The 19,678-nt window shown below is 42.6% G+C and overlaps 2 protein-coding genes across 3 annotated transcripts in view; both read left to right on the top strand.

Annotated features, from left to right (window-relative positions):
• Positions 1–1,541: 1,541 nt before the first annotated feature.
• The window catches only part of LOC129066617 (protocadherin alpha-C2), a 156,373-nt gene continuing 138,236 nt past the window's right edge, over positions 1,542–19,678 (top strand). Inside the window, exon 1 of one of the 2 annotated variants that reach the window (XM_054568325.1) lies at positions 1,542–3,935. In XM_054568325.1, the coding sequence (XP_054424300.1) occupies positions 1,542–3,935 (2,394 nt within the window). Of the gene's footprint in view, positions 3,936–7,605; positions 9,979–19,678 lie in introns of those variants that run through there. The other variant, XM_054568320.1, reaches the window with a different exon arrangement.
• LOC129066745 (protocadherin alpha-6-like) lies at positions 14,759–17,209 on the top strand. The gene has a single exon (XM_054568585.1). The coding sequence runs from the start codon at positions 14,774–14,776 to the stop codon at positions 17,207–17,209; it is 2,436 nt and encodes an 811-aa protein (XP_054424560.1). The 5' UTR covers positions 14,759–14,773.

Here is a 19,678-nt window from a genome sequence, read left to right as displayed (position 1 = left end):
CAGTTCTGCCTAAAACTAGTAAGTAATTATCCATGTCCATGTATAAGACAGTAAATGATGCTCTGTTTTCTTAAGTCAATTCACTTGGAGTTCACTGTTAGAGTATGATTAATATAAATATACATTTCTATATATGGTATAAATAAGTATCTTAAGATTTTGGACTCAAGGGAGAAATTACTATTGGTTTTTAGCACCTATAACCATAGGAAAAGCTAATTTTCCTTTAGCATGGATTTTGATTTTCTTTTATGAACACTGTAAATTTTGTAATTACTTTTGTTTTCCTCTTTGCCAAAAACAAAATTTATTATCTCTTTTAGACCAAATGAAAATGATTGTTATATATTTTGAACACTTATCCACCCATCTCTAAATTCATTTTATTTCATCCCTATGTTATCTTTATCTTATTTTCATATTGTTTGTGTGCTAAGGAGACAGATAAGAATTAATAAAAGAGGATATTCTCAAATAATTAACACTAGAAAGGTATCAATTGTACTATTCAAATGTCCAAATGTGATATAAAATGAAATGTTCTTAAATTAAGGTCACATTATCCAAGTGAGAAACAAATGATTAACTTTTCAAAAATTTGCAAATAGTTTAGGAAACAAAATTAAACCATAAAAAACCAACAATGAAATATATAAATGTATTTTCAATAAACTGAAAATTGATTCCTTGATTCCTATGTGCTTCATTTGAAGAAATGGTTAAACAAAAAGGTAATGTAGCCAAAAGAAAGCAGGGTCTCAGAGATAGGTTCTCACATCTATATTCATAGCAGCACTATTCACAGTAGTTAAGAGGTGGAAACACCAAAATGTCTATGGATAGATCCATAAATAGACAACCAAAATGTAGTATATACACACATTAGAATATTATTTAGCTTTAAAGGAAATCCAGGCACATACTACATACTACAACATACATCATACCTGAGGGTATTATGCTAAGGGAAATAAGCTTCACAGAAAAATACTGTATGATTCCACTAATGTGAAGTATCTAAAGGGGTGGAATTCATAGAAACAGAAACCAGAATTTAGGGTGGGGTGGGGTGGGAAAGCTGGAGTTGTCTAATAAGTACAGAGTTTCAGATTTGCGAGGTGAAAAGTTCTGGAGATCTGCTTCACAACCATGTGAATATAAACTGTATACTTAAAAATGGTAGAGATGGTAAATTTAATGTGTTTTTAACACAATAAAAAGAGGGAAATGATATATTTTCCTCTTTAGTTTTAAAGTTTTAGTTTTAGAGTTTTAAAGTAGCTATTTTTCAAAGATGAAAATTATGAATAAACAAATCACACAATAGTCTAGTTTTGAATCTACAGGATAAGCAGTAGAGCCTACATTTTGGCCACATGATGTCGCTGTCTACCAGAGAGTGTTGTCTGGGAAGAAAAATACCCAGAGCCCCATTGTCACTCCAGAGAAGCGGAACAATAAGACATGCAGCACTAGAGAAGAAGATTTCAAATTTTGCAAAACATGATTTTTTAATTTGAGCAACTCACTGAGGATTGGTAATGGTGTCTTCTATGAGAAGGGATTGGAAGGTCGGGCGTCTGCTGCTCTTGCTTCTATTCCTAGCAGCCTGGGAGACGGGGAACGCCCAGGTCCACTACTCGGTCCCCGAGGAGGTCAAACACGGCACCTTCGTGGGCCGCATCGCGCAGGACCTGGGGCTGGAGCTGGCCGAGCTGGTGCCGCGCCTGTTCCGGGTGGCGTCCAAAGGCCGCGGGGACCTCCTGGAGGTAAATCTGCAGAATGGCATTTTGTTTGTGAATTCGCGGATCGACCGCGAGGAGCTGTGCGGGCGGAGCGCGGAGTGCAGCATCCACCTGGAGGTGGTGGTGGAGCGGCCGCTGCAGGTTTTCCACGTGGAGGTGGAGGTGAAGGACATTAACGACAACCCGCCGATATTTCCAATGACAGTAAAGACTATCCGGTTTCCAGAATCCAGGCTGCTTGACTCGCGGTTTCCTCTAGAGGGAGCAACTGATGCAGATATAGGAGTAAATGCTCTTCTTTCCTACAAGCTCAGCTCCAGTGAGTTTTTCTTTCTAGATATACAGACAAGTGATGAACTAAGCCAGTCTTTGTCTCTTGTGCTTAGGAAATCTCTCGACAGAGAAGAAACCGCTGCTGTTAATTTGTTACTAGTGGCTACTGATGGCGGCAAACCTGAGCTTACGGGCACTGTTCAATTGCTTATTGAAGTATTGGATGTAAATGACAATGAACCAACTTTTGACCAATCAGTTTACAAAGTACAGTTGTTAGAGAACATTGCAAATGGAACGTTAGTGATTAAACTAAATTCTTCTGATGCCGATGAAGGGTCAAACAGTGAGATTGTGTATTCATTTAGCAGTGATGCACCTTCCACTATAAAAACCAAGTTCAAAATAAATCCCAGCACAGGAGAAATCAGAACTAAGGGACAATTAGATTATGAACAAACAAAATCCTACGAGATTCAAGTCGTGGCCTATGACAACGGAGCTCCGTCAATGACTGGGCACTGTAAAGTTTCAGTAAAAATTGTGGACATCAATGATAACTCACCAGAAGTCTCAATTACATCTCTTTCACTTCCGATCCGAGAGGATGCTCCGCTGGGCACCGTAATCGCTCTCATCATGGTGTCCGACCGCGACTCCGGTGTCAACGGGCAGGTGACTTGCACCCTGTCACCCCACGTTCCTTTCAAGCTGGTGTCCACCTTCAAGAATTACTACTCGCTGGTGCTGGACAGCGCCCTGGACCGCGAGAGCGTGTCGGACTATAAATTGGTGGTGACAGCGCGGGACGGCGGCTCGCCCTCGCTGTCGGCCACCGCCAGCCTGTCCGTGGAGGTGGCCGACGTGAACGACAACGCGCCGACCTTCGCGCAGCCCGAGTACACGGTGTTCGTGAAGGAGAACAACCCGCCCGGCTGCCACATCTTCACGGTGTGGGCGCGGGACGTGGACGCGCAGGAGAACGCGCGGGTGTCCTACTCGCTGGTGGAGCGGCGGGTGGGCGAGCGCGCGCTGTCGAGCTACGTGTCTGTGCACGCGGAGAGCGGCAAGGTGTACGCGCTGCAGCCTCTGGACCACGAGGAGCTGGAGCTGCTGCAGTTCCAGGTGAGCGCGCGCGACGCGGGCGTGCCGCCTCTGGGCAGCAACGTGACGCTGCAGGTGTTCGTGCTGGACCAGAACGACAACGCGCCCGCGCTGCTGCCTTCGTGGGCGGGCGGCGGCGGCGGCAGGGAGAGCGAGGTGGTGGTGTCGCGGTCTGTGGACGCGGGCCACGTGGTGGCGAAGGTGCGCGCGGTGGACGCGGACTCTGGGTACAACGCGTGGCTGTCTTACGAGCTGCAGCCGGCGGCGGGTGCTGAGCGCAGCCCGTTCCGCGTGGGGCTGTACACGGGCGAGATCAGCACGACGCGCGCCCTGGACGAGGCGGACGCGCCGCGCCAGCGCCTGCTGGTGCTGGTGAAGGACCACGGCGAGCCGGCGCTGGCGGCCACGGCCACCGTGCTGCTGTCGCTGGCGGACGGCGGCCAGGTGCCGAAGTCCTCGTTACGTGCGTCTTCCGGTGCTGCGGTCGCCGAGACGGCGCTGGTGGACGTGAACGTGTACCTGATCGTGGCGATCTGCGCGGTGTCCAGCCTGCTGGTGCTCACGCTGCTGCTGTACACGGCGCTGCGGTGCTCGGCGCCGCCCAGCGAGGGCGCGTGCGGGCCGGGGAAGCGCGTGCTGCTGTGCTCGAGCGCGGTGGGGAGCTGGTCGTACTCGCAGCAGAGGCGGCAGAGGGTGTGCTCTGGGGAGGGGCCGCCCAAGGCGGACCTCATGGCCTTCAGCCCCAGTCTTCCTCAAGGTCCAGGCTCCGCAGAAGAAAGACAACAACCTTCAGAATCAGAACACTTTGGAAAGGTGAGTTTTAATTTTTTTCCCTGTCAATTCTAAAATTGTTCTACTTCCTTAATTCTTTATGATCCTATTAATTATTTCGATTTGGAGCTCTGCCTTTATTTTATATCATCATCCTATTGTGCAACGCATAGAACGGATTACAGATCCATTTTTTTTTGCCTTGAAAACAATTTACTTAAGTGGTTTTTTTATTTTTACATGTTGGCTTTTCCATAATTAAACCTATCCATGAATAAAAGAACCTTTAAAGAATGGAAAAAACACTTCAAAAAATTTGAAAACTTAATACTACCTTTGAACGCTTTTCTCAAATTAAAAAATTACAATTGGAAAAGTTCATAGAGTATGATTACATAATACATATTTCCCAAATATGTGTGTACATCCATTCATTTGGTCCGAATATGTTGGAATAAGTCTGTATTATATATCTGAAATGTCCTAAATAATCCTTTCAGTCCAGAATGGATTTGTCCTTATTTGTGCAACAGTTAAAAAGTTAGTTTTTTCTTTTCCTTGTGTTTGAAAGCAAGCTTAATGGATCTTTCAATGCCAGGTCCTCCAAAATTGCCCGTCATAGGTCATTGCTTTGGTATGGCTTTCAGTAGTAAAATAAACTGCTATTTGGGATAGAGATTTCATAGTTGCAAAAACCTGGATGTTTTAAGGCACAACAGAGAGTTCATTGAGAAAAGAGCCCCCTCTCTCTTTTATTTAATTATATAATATTAACCTAAAATAGCATGCAGTGGGGTGGCCAGGTGTTGGGACTATTTCTTCACACAAATGGAAATCACTCTAATCCAGTCTTCATGTTTGCTGGTTGCTCAATCATCCTTCCGGTGTCAGTATCGCTGGGCTGTGCGCAGGCTGCCCGCCGAGCAGGGGTTGATCACCTCCCTCCTGCACCACCCTCTGTTCTGAGGATAAAGTTTTCTATGGCTGTGGGCTCACTCAGCTTCCCCTGGTAGCATCTAAATTCCTAATGAAGTTGGAGTTTTGTTGTTTTTTTAAGGGTAAATTAAAAAAAAATATTGGATCACTGTATTTCCCTCGGAAACTCCAGTGTTGGGTAATTAAAACACTAAACTTGAAAAGTAAATTTTACACTTGGCAATGAAATTAAACAATTTTTTCAACCAAAGGAAGATGTCTTGGGATGAAATAACTGTCTTCTACTATTTAGTTCTTAGTTATTTGCTGTTTTTCCCCCAAAATGCATGTGGATATTGATGAATCAAAGAAGGAATTTCCCTTGAGTGATCTTAGCCATAGTCACTTCAGAGGTAGACCATCTGCGATCTTCTTTTACAGGAATCAAGAATTTTGGTGAGGAGATTTTGAATTCTATTTAAGGATAATCTGTTCCTACAGGCAATTTATAAGCTCCTTAGCATTGATAAGCCTCAAAAGTCAGAGTATATATTTCTTGGGAATCAGAAAAGTTCATCTGAGGCTTTATATATTTACAGAGAAAAACAAATAGCTTGAACAAATGAGGAAAAAGCTTTTACTTGGTAGAAGTCACTCCACCTAGAGTATTGTAGCTACTCACCACCTTGAGACTTGTGTGCAGAGTGTATGAATGGTCAGATGGAATCCTTCTTGCTAGAGGTCCAGCCTCTACATTCCTACTATAAATAAATGGGAAGCTTTTAAACTATATCCAAGTGTGCCCAGATTTCCAGGAGTCAAATTTATTGCTATAAGTTCTCTAGTTTTCTTATTACTTATTTACATTTTCCTTAATTTGCCTTAGTACCTTCTTAATTGTCTTGAAATATATGGTATTATAATAGGTTGTGAATTAGTAGTATTACAATTACTATGAAGTCCATGATATTTTAAAAGTTTAAGTTTTTTCTCATTTTAAAGCTCACTACTTTTCAAGATTTATCAAAGAACTAGCATATTGATCTCCATAGTTATTTTCTACATCTGTTCTTTTCCATAATAATTCTTTTTTCAAAAGTAATTCTTAAATGTTTACTTTTCCATGAACTAGTACAATAGTCAGTTAGAAATTAAGTAAATTTAATGTGAACAAATATTATTAATGTAATTTACTTTTTTACTCATCTTACTTGAAGAAATTAATTTAAAATATTTACTTCTTTATTAATTAAAATATTAATTAATAATTCATTTTATTCTAAATATGAATGATAAAATATGAGTAAATTGCAATCCTGGCTTGCATTCAATGAGTACACAGGAAAAAACTGGTATGAAAAAATTTTCCCTAATATTTAAATCACATGTTTGATTTCACTTAAAAAGGAAATTTTTATAAGCAAAAATTTGGACATTCTCTTACCTCTCTAAATTCAACCTCTTCCCATGGATTTCTCTGCTCAACTTCCAAATGCTCAGAGAACTTATGCCTCTCACTGAATTAATAGAGATCTTTAGAATATTTTATTGCCTTATATATGTTGAGTAGCGAATCATATGCCAAAGCTACTTTTCTCTTTTTTCTGATTGGTTAAATTATCAATTCTTCCAAGTTAGAGTGTTTTGAGAAACTGGAATCCAGATTTATCCACAGTGGAGATGATTAAATACACAATTATTTCATGTTATGGACATTTTAGGATATATAGGTAAATTCAAACATATAAATGATGTGCAAGTGTTAAAAGCTAATATACTCTTACCTGATGTAATGTGAGTGTAACAAATATCCAAATCACACAGTGTTTCCATGCAGCAGAACAAGCTTACAAAAGAACTGCACTGTAAAAGACTGACTTCTGGCATCTTCATATCTTTGTATAAACAGTTGAGACAGCTAACAAGGATGTAGTCATTGTATAAAGGACACAAGAGTGACTTACAGACATTCTACAAATAAAAATAAAGTGAACATATTTGGTAAATTAACTATTACCAGAGTAATATAGAAGGAAATAAATATGTATCATACAAGGTTGGTATACACACATATTTTCAATGTCTCAATGTCTTGATGGTCACAAATGTAAAAGGCCTGATACTTCTATAAAATGTAGACTTAAAAGCAAAGTGGTTAAAGTTATGGCTCTTCAATAAGATTTAGATCCCACCTGAACTCCACCAGTTAATATCATTTTTAAGTTACTTAATCTATATATATGCTTCCACTTCTTTGTTTGTAAAAAGTGAAATATATTAATCTCCACCTCAGAGGACTGTTGTGAAAATTTAATGTGATAACTCCATTAAAACAAATAGAACAGTGTTTTTCAAATGGGAACTATTTCCAGTAGCTGTCCACTGGTATTACAGCAGTAATCACTATTTTATTATATTTTACACTATGTCGTGGACTGGCAGAACTCAAAATAATGAATTAGTGTAAAAAGTGGTAAGGATATATTTTGATATAATATAAAGACTTTGAGGAGTGCTTGAAGGAATTACAATGAAAAGAGTAATTTAGGAAAGTTCAAACGAAGTATAAGGAAAAGAGATTTATTTAACACTTGCAATACACACTTAGCCACATGATGTCGCTGTCCACCACCAGGTCTTTCGCCACAAAGGATACACAGCGTGCGTTACGAACACAGGGGCCGCTTTTCTTCACCATTTCTGAAATACGGGCATGGTAAGGTTATTTAAAAAATGAAGAATAAGGAACTCAAGTTATTTTTTTGATTTTGGATCGATGCAAGAAACACCAAATATTTAGAAAAGGGTTGCAATGGTGTCTTCCTGGAGAGAAGGTCTAGGAGCCCGGCGACAACTGCTTTCGCTTCTGCTCTTTGCAATCTGGGAGACGGGGAACGCCCAGGTTCACTACTCGGTCCCCGAGGAGGTCAAACACGGCACCTTCGTGGGCCGCATCGCGCAGGACCTGGGGCTGGAGCTGGCCGAGCTGGTGCCGCGCCTGTTCCGGGTGGCGTCCAAAGGCCGCGGGGACCTCCTGGAGGTAAATCTGCAGAATGGCATTTTGTTTGTGAATTCGCGGATCGACCGCGAGGAGCTGTGCGGGCGGAGCGCGGAGTGCAGCATCCACCTGGAGGTGGTGGTGGAGCGGCCGCTGCAGGTTTTCCACGTGGAGGTGGAGATCAAAGACATTAATGACAACCCGCCTGTTTTCCCAATGGCTGTAAAAAAATTGTTTCTTTACGAATCCCGGCCGCCTGGTTCTCGGATTCCGCTAGAGGGCGCATCAGATGCAGATATAGGAGTGAATTCACAGTTGACCTACATTCTTAACCCAAATGAATATTTTACCTTGGATGTTAAGAGAAATGATGAGGAAATTAAATCCCTTGGACTTGTGTTGAAAAAACTTTTAAATCGGGAGGACACTCCTGAGCATCACTTACTGATAATGGCAGTTGATGGTGGGAAACCTGAGCTCACTGGCGCTACTCAGCTGACAATCACCGTTCTAGATGTGAATGACAACGCCCCAGAGTTTGAGAAGTCGGTCTACAAAGTCAGATTATTCGAAAATGCACCAAATGGTACCCTAGCAATGATTGTTAATGCCTCTGATTTGGATGAAGGAATAAATAGGGACATTGTATATTCTTTCAGTACAGACACGTCGGCAGATATTCTGTCGAAATTCCACTTAGACCCGATTAATGGATACATCAGTATAAAGGGTAATTTAGATTTCGAGGAAACCAAGTTATACGAAATCCAGGTATTGGCAACAGATAAAGGAAATCCCCCAATGGCAGATCACTGCACTGTTCTAGTGGAAATTTTAGACACCAATGATAATGGACCTGAATTGATTATCAAATCACTATCATTACCTGTATTAGAAGATGCTCCACTTGGCACCGTCATCGCCCTGATCAGCGTGTCGGACCGCGACTCCGGTGCCAACGGGCAGGTGACTTGCACCCTGTCACCCCACGTTCCTTTCAAGCTGGTGTCCACCTTCAAGAATTACTACTCGCTGGTGCTGGACAGCGCCCTGGACCGCGAGAGCGTGTCGGACTATGCGGTAGTAGTGACGGCGCGGGACGGGGGCTCGCCGTCGCTGTCGGCCACCGCCAGCCTGTCCGTGGAGGTGGCCGACGTGAACGACAACGCGCCGACCTTCGCGCAGCCCGAGTACACGGTGTTCGTGAAGGAGAACAACCCGCCCGGCTGCCACATCTTCACGGTGTGGGCGCGGGACGTGGACGCGCAGGAGAACGCGCGGGTGTCCTACTCGCTGGTGGAGCGGCGGGTGGGCGAGCGCGCGCTGTCGAGCTACGTGTCTGTGCACGCGGAGAGCGGCAAGGTGTACGCGCTGCAGCCTCTGGACCACGAGGAGCTGGAGCTGCTGCAGTTCCAGGTGAGCGCGCGCGACGCGGGCGTGCCGCCTCTGGGCAGCAACGTGACGCTGCAGGTGTTCGTGCTGGACCAGAACGACAACGCGCCCGCGCTGCTGCCTTCGTGGGCGGGCGGCGGCGGCGGCAGGGAGAGCGAGGTGGTGGTGTCGCGGTCTGTGGACGCGGGCCACGTGGTGGCGAAGGTGCGCGCGGTGGACGCGGACTCTGGGTACAACGCGTGGCTGTCTTACGAGCTGCAGCCGGCGGCGGGTGCTGAGCGCAGCCCGTTCCGCGTGGGGCTGTACACGGGCGAGATCAGCACGACGCGCGCCCTGGACGAGGCGGACGCGCCGCGCCAGCGCCTGCTGGTGCTGGTGAAGGACCACGGCGAGCCGGCGCTGGCGGCCACGGCCACCGTGCTGCTGTCGCTGGCGGACGGCGGCCAGGTGCCGAAGTCCTCGTTACGTGCGTCTTCCGGTGCTGCGGTCGCCGAGACGGCGCTGGTGGACGTGAACGTGTACCTGATCGTGGCGATCTGCGCGGTGTCCAGCCTGCTGGTGCTCACGCTGCTGCTGTACACGGCGCTGCGGTGCTCGGCGCCGCCCAGCGAGGGCGCGTGCGGGCCGGGGAAGCGCGTGCTGCTGTGCTCGAGCGCGGTGGGGAGCTGGTCGTACTCGCAGCAGAGGCGGCAGAGGGTGTGCTCTGGGGAGGGGCCGCCCAAGGCGGACCTCATGGCCTTCAGCCCCAGCCTCCCACAGGGTCCCAGCTCTGCAAACAATGTGAGTCTCAAATATTTTATTCATTGCTACTTTTCGTTGTAAGACTTCAATCTTTCCCTCCATTTCTTTTTATTTTAAAAAATGGTGTTTTACTTACCATTCTTTTAAATGTAAATTTTCTGTTGGTACTAAGTCATTTACTTAAAATTATGCTTAAGCTTAAAATTAACTTTAGCTTTTTGGAGATAATTGCTTTGCACTATAAAGTTTAGTTCTGTAACATTCCCCCTTTTTATAAAATTTTTAAGGTTGTGGTTAATAGATTAGTTTTTTGTTATAGAAAGTATTTCTGAAATTAAATTTTAAGAAACATTTTAATTTCCAGTCTTTGAAAATGTAGGAAGATACTTGTAAGACATATATTTGGAGTTATTATTTATTCTCAAAGCCCTATAGTAATGGTACATCAAAATCTTTTTACAAAATTGAATCAGTTTCCTTTTGTTCTCCATTGAATATCAATTATTTTAGTTTTTTTGTTACACCAATGTAATTTCTTCTTTAAAGTATATTTTATTGATTATGCTATGACAGTTGTCCCATTTTTTCCTCCTCTTTATCTCCCTCCACCCTGCACCCTCCCTACCTCCATCACTCCCCCACCTCCGCCCCATTCATTCATGTCCATGGGTGGTACATATAAGTTCTTTGGCTTCTCCATTTCCTACTATTCTTAACCTTCCACTGTCTATTTTGTACCTACCATTTATGCTACTTATTCCCTGTACCTTTCCCCCATTCTGTCCTCTCACCCTCCCTGCTGATAACCCTCCATGTGATCTCCACTTTTGTGATTCTGTTCCTGTTGTAGTTATTTGCTTTTTTTGTTTGTTGTTTAGGTTCAGTTGTTGATAGTTGAGTTTGTTGTCATTTTACTATTCACATTTTTTTCCTTCTTTTTCTTAGATAAGTCCCTTTAATATTTCATATAATAAGGGCTTGGTGATGATGACCTCCGTTAACTTGACCTTATCTGGGAGGCACTTTATCTGCCCTTCCATTCTAAATGATAGCTTTGCTGGATAGAGTAATCTTGGAGGTAGGTCCTTGCCTTTCATTACTTTGAATACTTCTTTCTAGCCCTTTCTTGCCTGTAAAGTTTCTTTTGAGAAATCAGCTGGTAGTCTAAGGGGACTTAACTCCTTTGTAGGTAACTCTTTCTTTTTCTCTTGGTGCTTTTAAGAGTCTCTCCTTATCTTTAATCTTGGGTAATTTAATTATGCTGTGCCTTGGTGTGTGCTTCTTTGGGTCCAACTTCTTTGAGACTCTCTGAGCTTCCTGGACTTCCATGTTTATTTTCTTTGCCACATTGGGGAAGTTTCCCTTCATTATTTGCTCAAATTAAATTTTTAATTTCGTGCTCTTCTTCTTCTCCTTCTGGCATCCCTATGATTCATATATTGGGACATTTAAAATTGTCCCAGAGAATCCTAAGCCTTTCCTCATTTTTTAAAATTCGTTTTTCTTCATTCTGTTCTCATTGAATGTTTATTTTTTTCTTCTATTCCAAAGTATTGATTTGAGTCCCAGTTTCCCTCGTTCACTGTTGGTTCCCTGTATGTTTTTCTTTATTTCAGTTTATATAGCCTTCACTTCTTCCCTTATTTTGTGGCCATATGGAATAATTTCTATGAGCATCCTGATTACCAGTGTTTTGAACTCTGCAACTGATAGGTTGGCTATCTCCTCATTGCTTACTTCTTTTTCTCTAGTTTTGATCCATCCTTTCATTTGGGCCATATTTCTTTGTCTTGCTGCACCTGTTATGTTGTAAGGGGCAGAGCCGTAGGTATTCTCCAGACCAGGGCAACCCACTTTGCTATTGTGGTACTGTATGTGGGGAAGAGATCAGAGATGGGAACAATGTTGCTTGCTGGGCTCTTGCCCCACTTTCAGTCACTTCTCCCAGTACCCACAAACAAACTGGGAACTTCTGATGCTGATTCCCTGGTGGGGTGGGCTTGTGTACATCCTAGGACCCCATGGGTCCCTCCAACAGATTGTCCTGTTGAGACTGGGAGTATCTTCTGCTGCCGCAACCCCTACATGATTTTATAGCCAGAGGTTTTGATGCTTTATTTCCCTGCCTTGGAATCCCAGGTTGCGCAATCTGTCTCCTTCCCCAGTTGTTTCTCCCTGTCTGCCAGCTACCAACTTGCCTTGTGTCTTCTCCACCCAGGTTGCTGGTCTTTGCCCCTCCTACCAGTCTGGATGAATGTTTTCTCTTTAACTCCTTGGTTGTCAGACTTCTACACTGTTAAATTTTCTGGCAGTTTGGTTGTTTTGTTTTTAAATTGGTTGTTGTCCTTCTTTTGGTTGTACGAAGAAGGGAAACATATCTACCTATGTCTCCATCTTGTCTGGGAGTCCTCCTTCCTAATTTCTTTTTTTCAGTAATATTTTTGCACTGAATGATTCTTTTTGAATTTATCTAAATAGTTAGCCTTGCATACTCATGAGGAATTTATAGTTAAAATTTTGTTAGCTTCAATGTTTTCATTTTTGAATAGGAAATACATTTACATAGTTTAAAATGTTTCCCTTCTATCTCCAATATCAAGCCACTTAATATGCCTTCTTGAATATTTCAAACACTGAGATATCTTGGTTATCTTTCTGGAGATATTTTCTTTATATACAAATAAACTGCCCTCTCCTGTTTTCACCCATAATATTCATATTACTTTTTCCTTTTGTTTTCTTCCATCAATTACCATGGTGGTCAAGCCATATTATTACTTAAGGGGATATCTCATATTTTTTCCATATCTATGGTGTTCCATTTGGTAGGTATATAATAATTTTCCTCTTTAACATCAACATTTAGTGGAACAATAATTAGTTTTTGATTAACTTGCATTTTTTAATTTACAAATTATTATGTTGGTGAGAAGGCATTGTGAAATCTTATGGTTTGGAAAATCCTAAATCCTAACATTTTTTCTTTAGAAAATTTTGGTACTTATGGTTACTTTTTTGTTTTTAGATTAAATAAGTGTGTCATGACATCAACCTCCCTCTTGAGCTGGTTGTTTATCAATACAATTTTGTATAACAAAGCTGTACGTTTGAATGTACCATAGAAAAGGGTGCTCTCCATCTCAAATACAGAGAATTGTTTTTCTACACTTGTTGAAAAAACAATGTGGGTGTAGCACATAATCAATATTTCACATTTTGTATGATAAAATGTCAATTCCTATTTTTATTGCTTTGCCTATTTCTTGCCTTTTCACATGTATTTAATTTTTAAAATATACTATATCATAGTATTCAAATATTTCTAATACCCCATTACTTTGGTGGAATCCTAGAAATTGAGAAGTGAGTTCTCACCACTGTGTAAACTTGTGGTTAGCAATAGGCAGATATTCAGAAATCAAGTTAATTTAGTGTTAAAATATAAATTCTTTGATTTATGTTATAATTGAAATGTTTCTTTGTTGGAGAAGAGGCTGTCCATAGAGTGATTAAAACATTTTTCTCTAATACTCTTTTCTCTCGACTAGAATGAGGTTTTTTTGTAAATAAGTGAGCAAATATGTAAGCTGTTTCTCATGAGAGAACCAACATTTTCCTTTTCTATGCTAATTTATTTTACATATAGGATTTCAGTAACATTGTATTTTTATTAAAGAAAATAAACAAAATTATTATAATTATTCCATTTAATTGGATTATATTATAAACTCTCTGAAAATTGCTAGGAACTGCAATGGAATAACAGCTGATATTTAACATTAATAATTAGAAAGTTGAAATTTGAGGAGACTTTTTTGCTTAGGGCAAAATTTATGAAACACTTGAACCACTCTAGAAAACCTACAACAATAGACTGCAAGTTGATATATATTTTTTAGGCCCAGTCATTGATTCTCTCACACATTGATGATTCTCTTCTTCCTCTCTGTCTCCCTCTCTCCTCTCTCTCTATAAATAAATTAAAAAAATCTTTATAGAAAGAACAATGGGTAGAAACTTCATGAGATTTAGCAATGATTGAGAAGTATGTGAAGGAAAATGTTTTAAGAGGAAAGCAAAATATAAACCACAAAGAAATTTTAAAATGTAAAGAATATATAATAAAATATTTATCTTCCATTATTTAAAAAACCCACAGGAGTTTTTGCTATTTATTGAACAAAGAAAGAATGAACTTAAATAATCTGTAAGGTTTTAAAATTTTGGATAAAATTTTAATTGCATTAATTAAAAATTACATTCTTTTACCAAAACAAAATGTAACAGCATGTTCTGTAACAGAAATATATGCAAAATTTTTTTTCTCTGCATAAGAAGTCTAGGAGGGCTTTCATTTCTAATTCCCAAACCTAGTTCAAATCACACTTAAATTTTCTATATTGGTTGATAACAGTATTTAAGTTATTGGAAGAAAAGTTGTTTCACTGTGAATTATTTGATCCCTCATTTTACTCTAAATTATAAGAGAAGTCAGACAAAATGAAACCGACCCTGCAAATTACAAACATGAGGAGATTTACTATTAAAAGTAAAGCAGAGAAGTTTGTTTTATTTTGTTTTAATTAAAGAACTATAGCATAAGGCGGTTATAGAAATTCATTTCTTACTTACCCTTTCGAGCCGCGTGATGTCGCTGTCCACCAAGAAGTTACATCTAGGTATTATTCAAACGTATTCCTCCTATTACTGTACCGCTAACCAGTGCAGAATGATGGCGGGCGAAGAAGATTTGGATTAAAAAACTCAGATCGTACAGTATTTCACCTCAATGACGAGAGAAGATCTTCTGATGGAAATAAAACAAGTATTTGACATGGTTATTACTCCTGAAAGCCGACTGGGATCTCAGCGTCTGCTTCTCTCGCTATTGTTTCTAGTCCTCTGGGAGGCAGGGAGCGGCCAGGTCCACTACTCCGTCCCCGAGGAGGTCAAACACGGCACCTTCGTGGGCCGCATCGCGCAGGACCTGGGGCTGGAGCTGGCCGAGCTGGTGCCGCGCCTGTTCCGGGTGGCGTCCAAAGGCCGCGGGGACCTCCTGGAGGTAAATCTGCAGAATGGCATTTTGTTTGTGAATTCGCGGATCGACCGCGAGGAGCTGTGCGGGCGGAGCGCGGAGTGCAGCATCCACCTGGAGGTGGTGGTGGAGCGGCCGCTGCAGGTTTTCCACGTGGAGGTGGAGGTCACAGACATTAATGACAACCCGCCTGTGTTCCGGGTAAAGGAACAAAGGGTGCTGGTTTACGAATCTAGGCTGCCAGATTCCCTGTTTCCACTAGAGGGCGCGTCGGATGAGGACGTGGGCTCAAACTCCGTTTTAACCTATAAACTCAGTTCCAGTGAATATTTCACGCTAGCTGTGAAAACAAACAGTGACGGCAATACGCAAATTGGGCTTGTGTTAAGGAAATCTCTGGACCGAGAGGAAACTCCCGAACATGCCTTACTGCTCACGGCCACTGACGGAGGCAAACCTGAGCTCACTGGCGCCCTTCAGGTTCTGGTCACTGTGCTGGACGTGAATGACAACGCCCCCAGTTTCCCACAGTCTGAATATGAAGTGAGAATATTCGAAAACTCAGACAACGGGACGGTAGTTATCAGGCTGAATGCTTCTGATGCCGACGAAGGATCCAATCAGGAGATTTTTTATTCTTTTAATAGCCTTGTTCCGCCCGTGGTTATCGACCAGTTCAGCATGGATTCCAATACCGGAGAACTAACAATTCGAAAGACTCTGGACTTTGAAAAAGTGAATTCCTATAAATTCCGCATTGACGCCACGGACAGAGGCCACCCACCGATGGTGGGCCATTGCACAGTTTTGGTAAAAGTCTTAGATGTTAATGATAATGTGCCTCAGATTTCCGTGACTTCATTATCCCTTCCAGTGAGGGAGGACGCTCCCCTGGGTACTGCGATTGCGTTACTCAGCGTGTCCGACCGAGACGCTGGCTCCAATGGCCAGGTGAGCTGCTCCCTGATGCCCCACAGGCCCTTCAGGCTGGTGTCCACCTTCAAGAATTACTACTCGCTGGTGCTGGACAGCGCCCTGGACCGCGAGAGCGTGTCGGACTATAAATTGGTGGTGACAGCGCGGGACGGCGGCTCGCCCTCGCTGTCGGCCACCGCCAGCCTGTCCGTGGAGGTGGCCGACGTGAACGACAACGCGCCGACCTTCGCGCAGCCCGAGTACACGGTGTTCGTGAAGGAGAACAACCCGCCCGGCTGCCACATCTTCACGGTGTGGGCGCGGGACGTGGACGCGCAGGAGAACGCGCGGGTGTCCTACTCGCTGGTGGAGCGGCGGGTGGGCGAGCGCGCGCTGTCGAGCTACGTGTCTGTGCACGCGGAGAGCGGCAAGGTGTACGCGCTGCAGCCTCTGGACCACGAGGAGCTGGAGCTGCTGCAGTTCCAGGTGAGCGCGCGCGACGCGGGCGTGCCGCCTCTGGGCAGCAACGTGACGCTGCAGGTGTTCGTGCTGGACCAGAACGACAACGCGCCCGCGCTGCTGCCTTCGTGGGCGGGCGGCGGCGGCGGCAGGGAGAGCGAGGTGGTGGTGTCGCGGTCTGTGGACGCGGGCCACGTGGTGGCGAAGGTGCGCGCGGTGGACGCGGACTCTGGGTACAACGCGTGGCTGTCTTACGAGCTGCAGCCGGCGGCGGGTGCTGAGCGCAGCCCGTTCCGCGTGGGGCTGTACACGGGCGAGATCAGCACGACGCGCGCCCTGGACGAGGCGGACGCGCCGCGCCAGCGCCTGCTGGTGCTGGTGAAGGACCACGGCGAGCCGGCGCTGGCGGCCACGGCCACCGTGCTGCTGTCGCTGGCGGACGGCGGCCAGGTGCCGAAGTCCTCGTTACGTGCGTCTTCCGGTGCTGCGGTCGCCGAGACGGCGCTGGTGGACGTGAACGTGTACCTGATCGTGGCGATCTGCGCGGTGTCCAGCCTGCTGGTGCTCACGCTGCTGCTGTACACGGCGCTGCGGTGCTCGGCGCCGCCCAGCGAGGGCGCGTGCGGGCCGGGGAAGCGCGTGCTGCTGTGCTCGAGCGCGGTGGGGAGCTGGTCGTACTCGCAGCAGAGGCGGCAGAGGGTGTGCTCTGGGGAGGGGCCGCCCAAGGCGGACCTCATGGCCTTCAGCCCCAGTCTGCCACCCTGTCCAGTAGCATCGGATATAGGAGAGCGTCAGGATTTAAGTGATGATCATTGTGGCAAAGTAAGTGAAATTTCATGTTATGTTTCCTCGTTATTTTGAAGTATTATCATTGTTTTTCCCAATGTTTCTCTTTACATTTTTCTATTCTTAAAATTTTTTAATAATTTCACATTATGTACATCTTTTTGTTCTTTTTTTAATTTTAATTTATTTTTTTCAAATACATTTGTCTCTGCCCCCCCCTTTTTTGTTCTTTTAATTATAATCTTTTGGTTTGTTATATTTAGTTTAAAGTATCATCAGATATTAACATCATTCTGCACCACAAAAGTTTTGTTTTCAAACTAAAATTTTTTGATAGGTACATTTCTGGTCTATTAACAATGGGCATGCATAGTAGTATTTTTCTGATTAATGCTATAGAATTACCATATCTGTCCATTTGAACTTCAGGAGAGTCATTTCTCATTTACTCACCTTAAAATTTATATGTTGACATTTTAATACCACTTTATTACTTACTCTTTTACCCTTTCTGTGTCTCTTTCTTTTCGTATCTTTTTATTTTGTTTCGTGAACTTTATTTAACCAACATTATCAAGTTCTCCATTGTGTGTAAGGGCGTTGTCCATCTTATCTTATTCTTAAGACTCCCCCTTCCTGCCAGTGATTCCAAGAGTCTGCAGTGTTTATTGTCGATTTTTAAACCACTTAGCAATAAAGGACAGAACTGTGGTTAGCAGACTGAGTACTTCTGATTGGGATGAAGGAGTGAAAGGGAAAACTCCCTACTCTTTTCATTACCATGTGACTTACCTGATATATGGAGATTATTGCTCCATATATCAGGGATCCAGACATGGGAGAAATAGTAATTCAAGGGAATCTGAACTTCAATCAAGTAAGTCCATCTAAAATCTGTGTTCCTTAGACACTGTCAATCTTTTGTGTATGTTTTATTTGGTGGGTTTCTTTTAATGGAGAGCTATATCTTCAGATTTAATGCATTCTCTATTCTTCCTGTTTTATTATTTAAGCTACTCACTATTTCTGTATGTGAAAGAAGCAGATTATGGTGTAAGGTGTGGTGAGTTTTGAAGCCATCCTTTCTTCCCTAAATTTCATTTCTACCAGTCTTGCTCTGTGCAGTATGGGTGACTGTTTAAACTCTCAGCTTCCAGCTTTCCAGCTGTAAAGTTGGGATGATAAACAGTATCTATCACAAAGAATTAAAAGTATGTAGTACATTCATACTTATAAAGTCCTCATAATAGCCCTTGTTAAGTAGCATTTAGCAAATTAGCTACTATTTTCTGAAGAACAGGAAAATTTAAAATGTCAAAAATTTGTCATTATGGCTTCTACATTAATTTTATGTGAACATTATGAGTCTTGCTATTCATGGGGAAGCCATAATTACCAAACTAATCCAAGATGTCCATAGCATTTTGAATGCCAAGTATTACACTGAAAAGCCAGTTCTTTAAAGTTGAAAATTGAATGAAGACTTGGAAGTGAAAAAAATGTTTGAATTCATAAAAGACATTTAAGGTGTGGAACCCTCAGTACTTTGCTGAAGGTGATTTTAACTCCTTGTGTTGTCCAAGTTTTACCAGGAAATACTAGATTATCTTGAACTGGAATGGTGTATTTTCTTACATTTAAAAGTTGCTTCAGGTCCATGAGAAGACTCAGTTGGGGTTTATGTTTTTCAATGTGTTCATTTTCCATTCTTGAAATTACAAAACCATTAATAATGTTTTCTGTTTTTTTAAAAAATAAGTAAGCACATAATGATTTTTAAACACACTTAAAAGTGACAAAATAGGCCATGGTTATACTAATCAATAAAGAGCATTATTTGGATAGGTAATTTTATATAACAACCTTAAAAACAGCATGCTTTCTTAGGAAACAGAGATGAACCATAGCCACAACTCATGAAGAAATATTTTTAAAAGGTTCTAGGCAGGTGTCCAAGAGCATGAAGTTGTGCCAAGACTCATTGAAATAACAGGACCCAGTGCCTGGCTTCAAGGATTTTATAGAAAAATAAAGATATATGTCATAGATAGATATGACCATTTCAGAAGGCAGAATATTATAAGGTACAAGCAAAGTAAATCCCTACAGATGGAATTAAAAAGAGATCTGCCTATTTCCCTTGTTGAAGGAACCCTTCAATAGTTATGATATTTTTAGGGTTTTGTAATGGAGAAATTTCCCATGGGGGAATAATGAATATAATAGGCACTCTTGGAAACAGATGAACTTAAATGATGCAGAAAATTCCAAAGGTACCTGGAAACAGGGAATAGTTTTTTTCAGTCAAAACATATTGTTCGCATAGGAAAGAGTATAAAATAAGACTGGAAAATTAATATGAGAGAAATCATTTGGGTAACTTCGAGTACTACATAAAGAAATTTTCACTCACCTTTAATGTCAGTGTGAAACAGTAAGAATAAAAGGTTTTTTCAGGAAGATGACCAGCGGTGTTAAGTGAAGAATAAATGGAGTTATGACAAGATAACACAATCAGATGCAATTGCAATAATTCAGGATAGT

The sequence above is a fragment of the Pteronotus mesoamericanus genome, unplaced genomic scaffold (assembly GCF_021234165.1).
Source record: "Pteronotus mesoamericanus isolate MK-2021 breed Mesoamerican mustached bat unplaced genomic scaffold, CSHL_Meso_final contig_2, whole genome shotgun sequence".
NCBI classification, from domain to species: Eukaryota; Metazoa; Chordata; class Mammalia; order Chiroptera; family Mormoopidae; genus Pteronotus; species Pteronotus mesoamericanus.
This window is presented reverse-complemented; position numbering and strand designations above follow the sequence as displayed.

Coding starts and splice junctions, on each gene's coding strand:
- LOC129066745 (XM_054568585.1), top strand. CDS start 14,774: ATGGTTATTACTCCTGAAAGCCGACTGGGATCTCAGCGTCTGCTTCTC.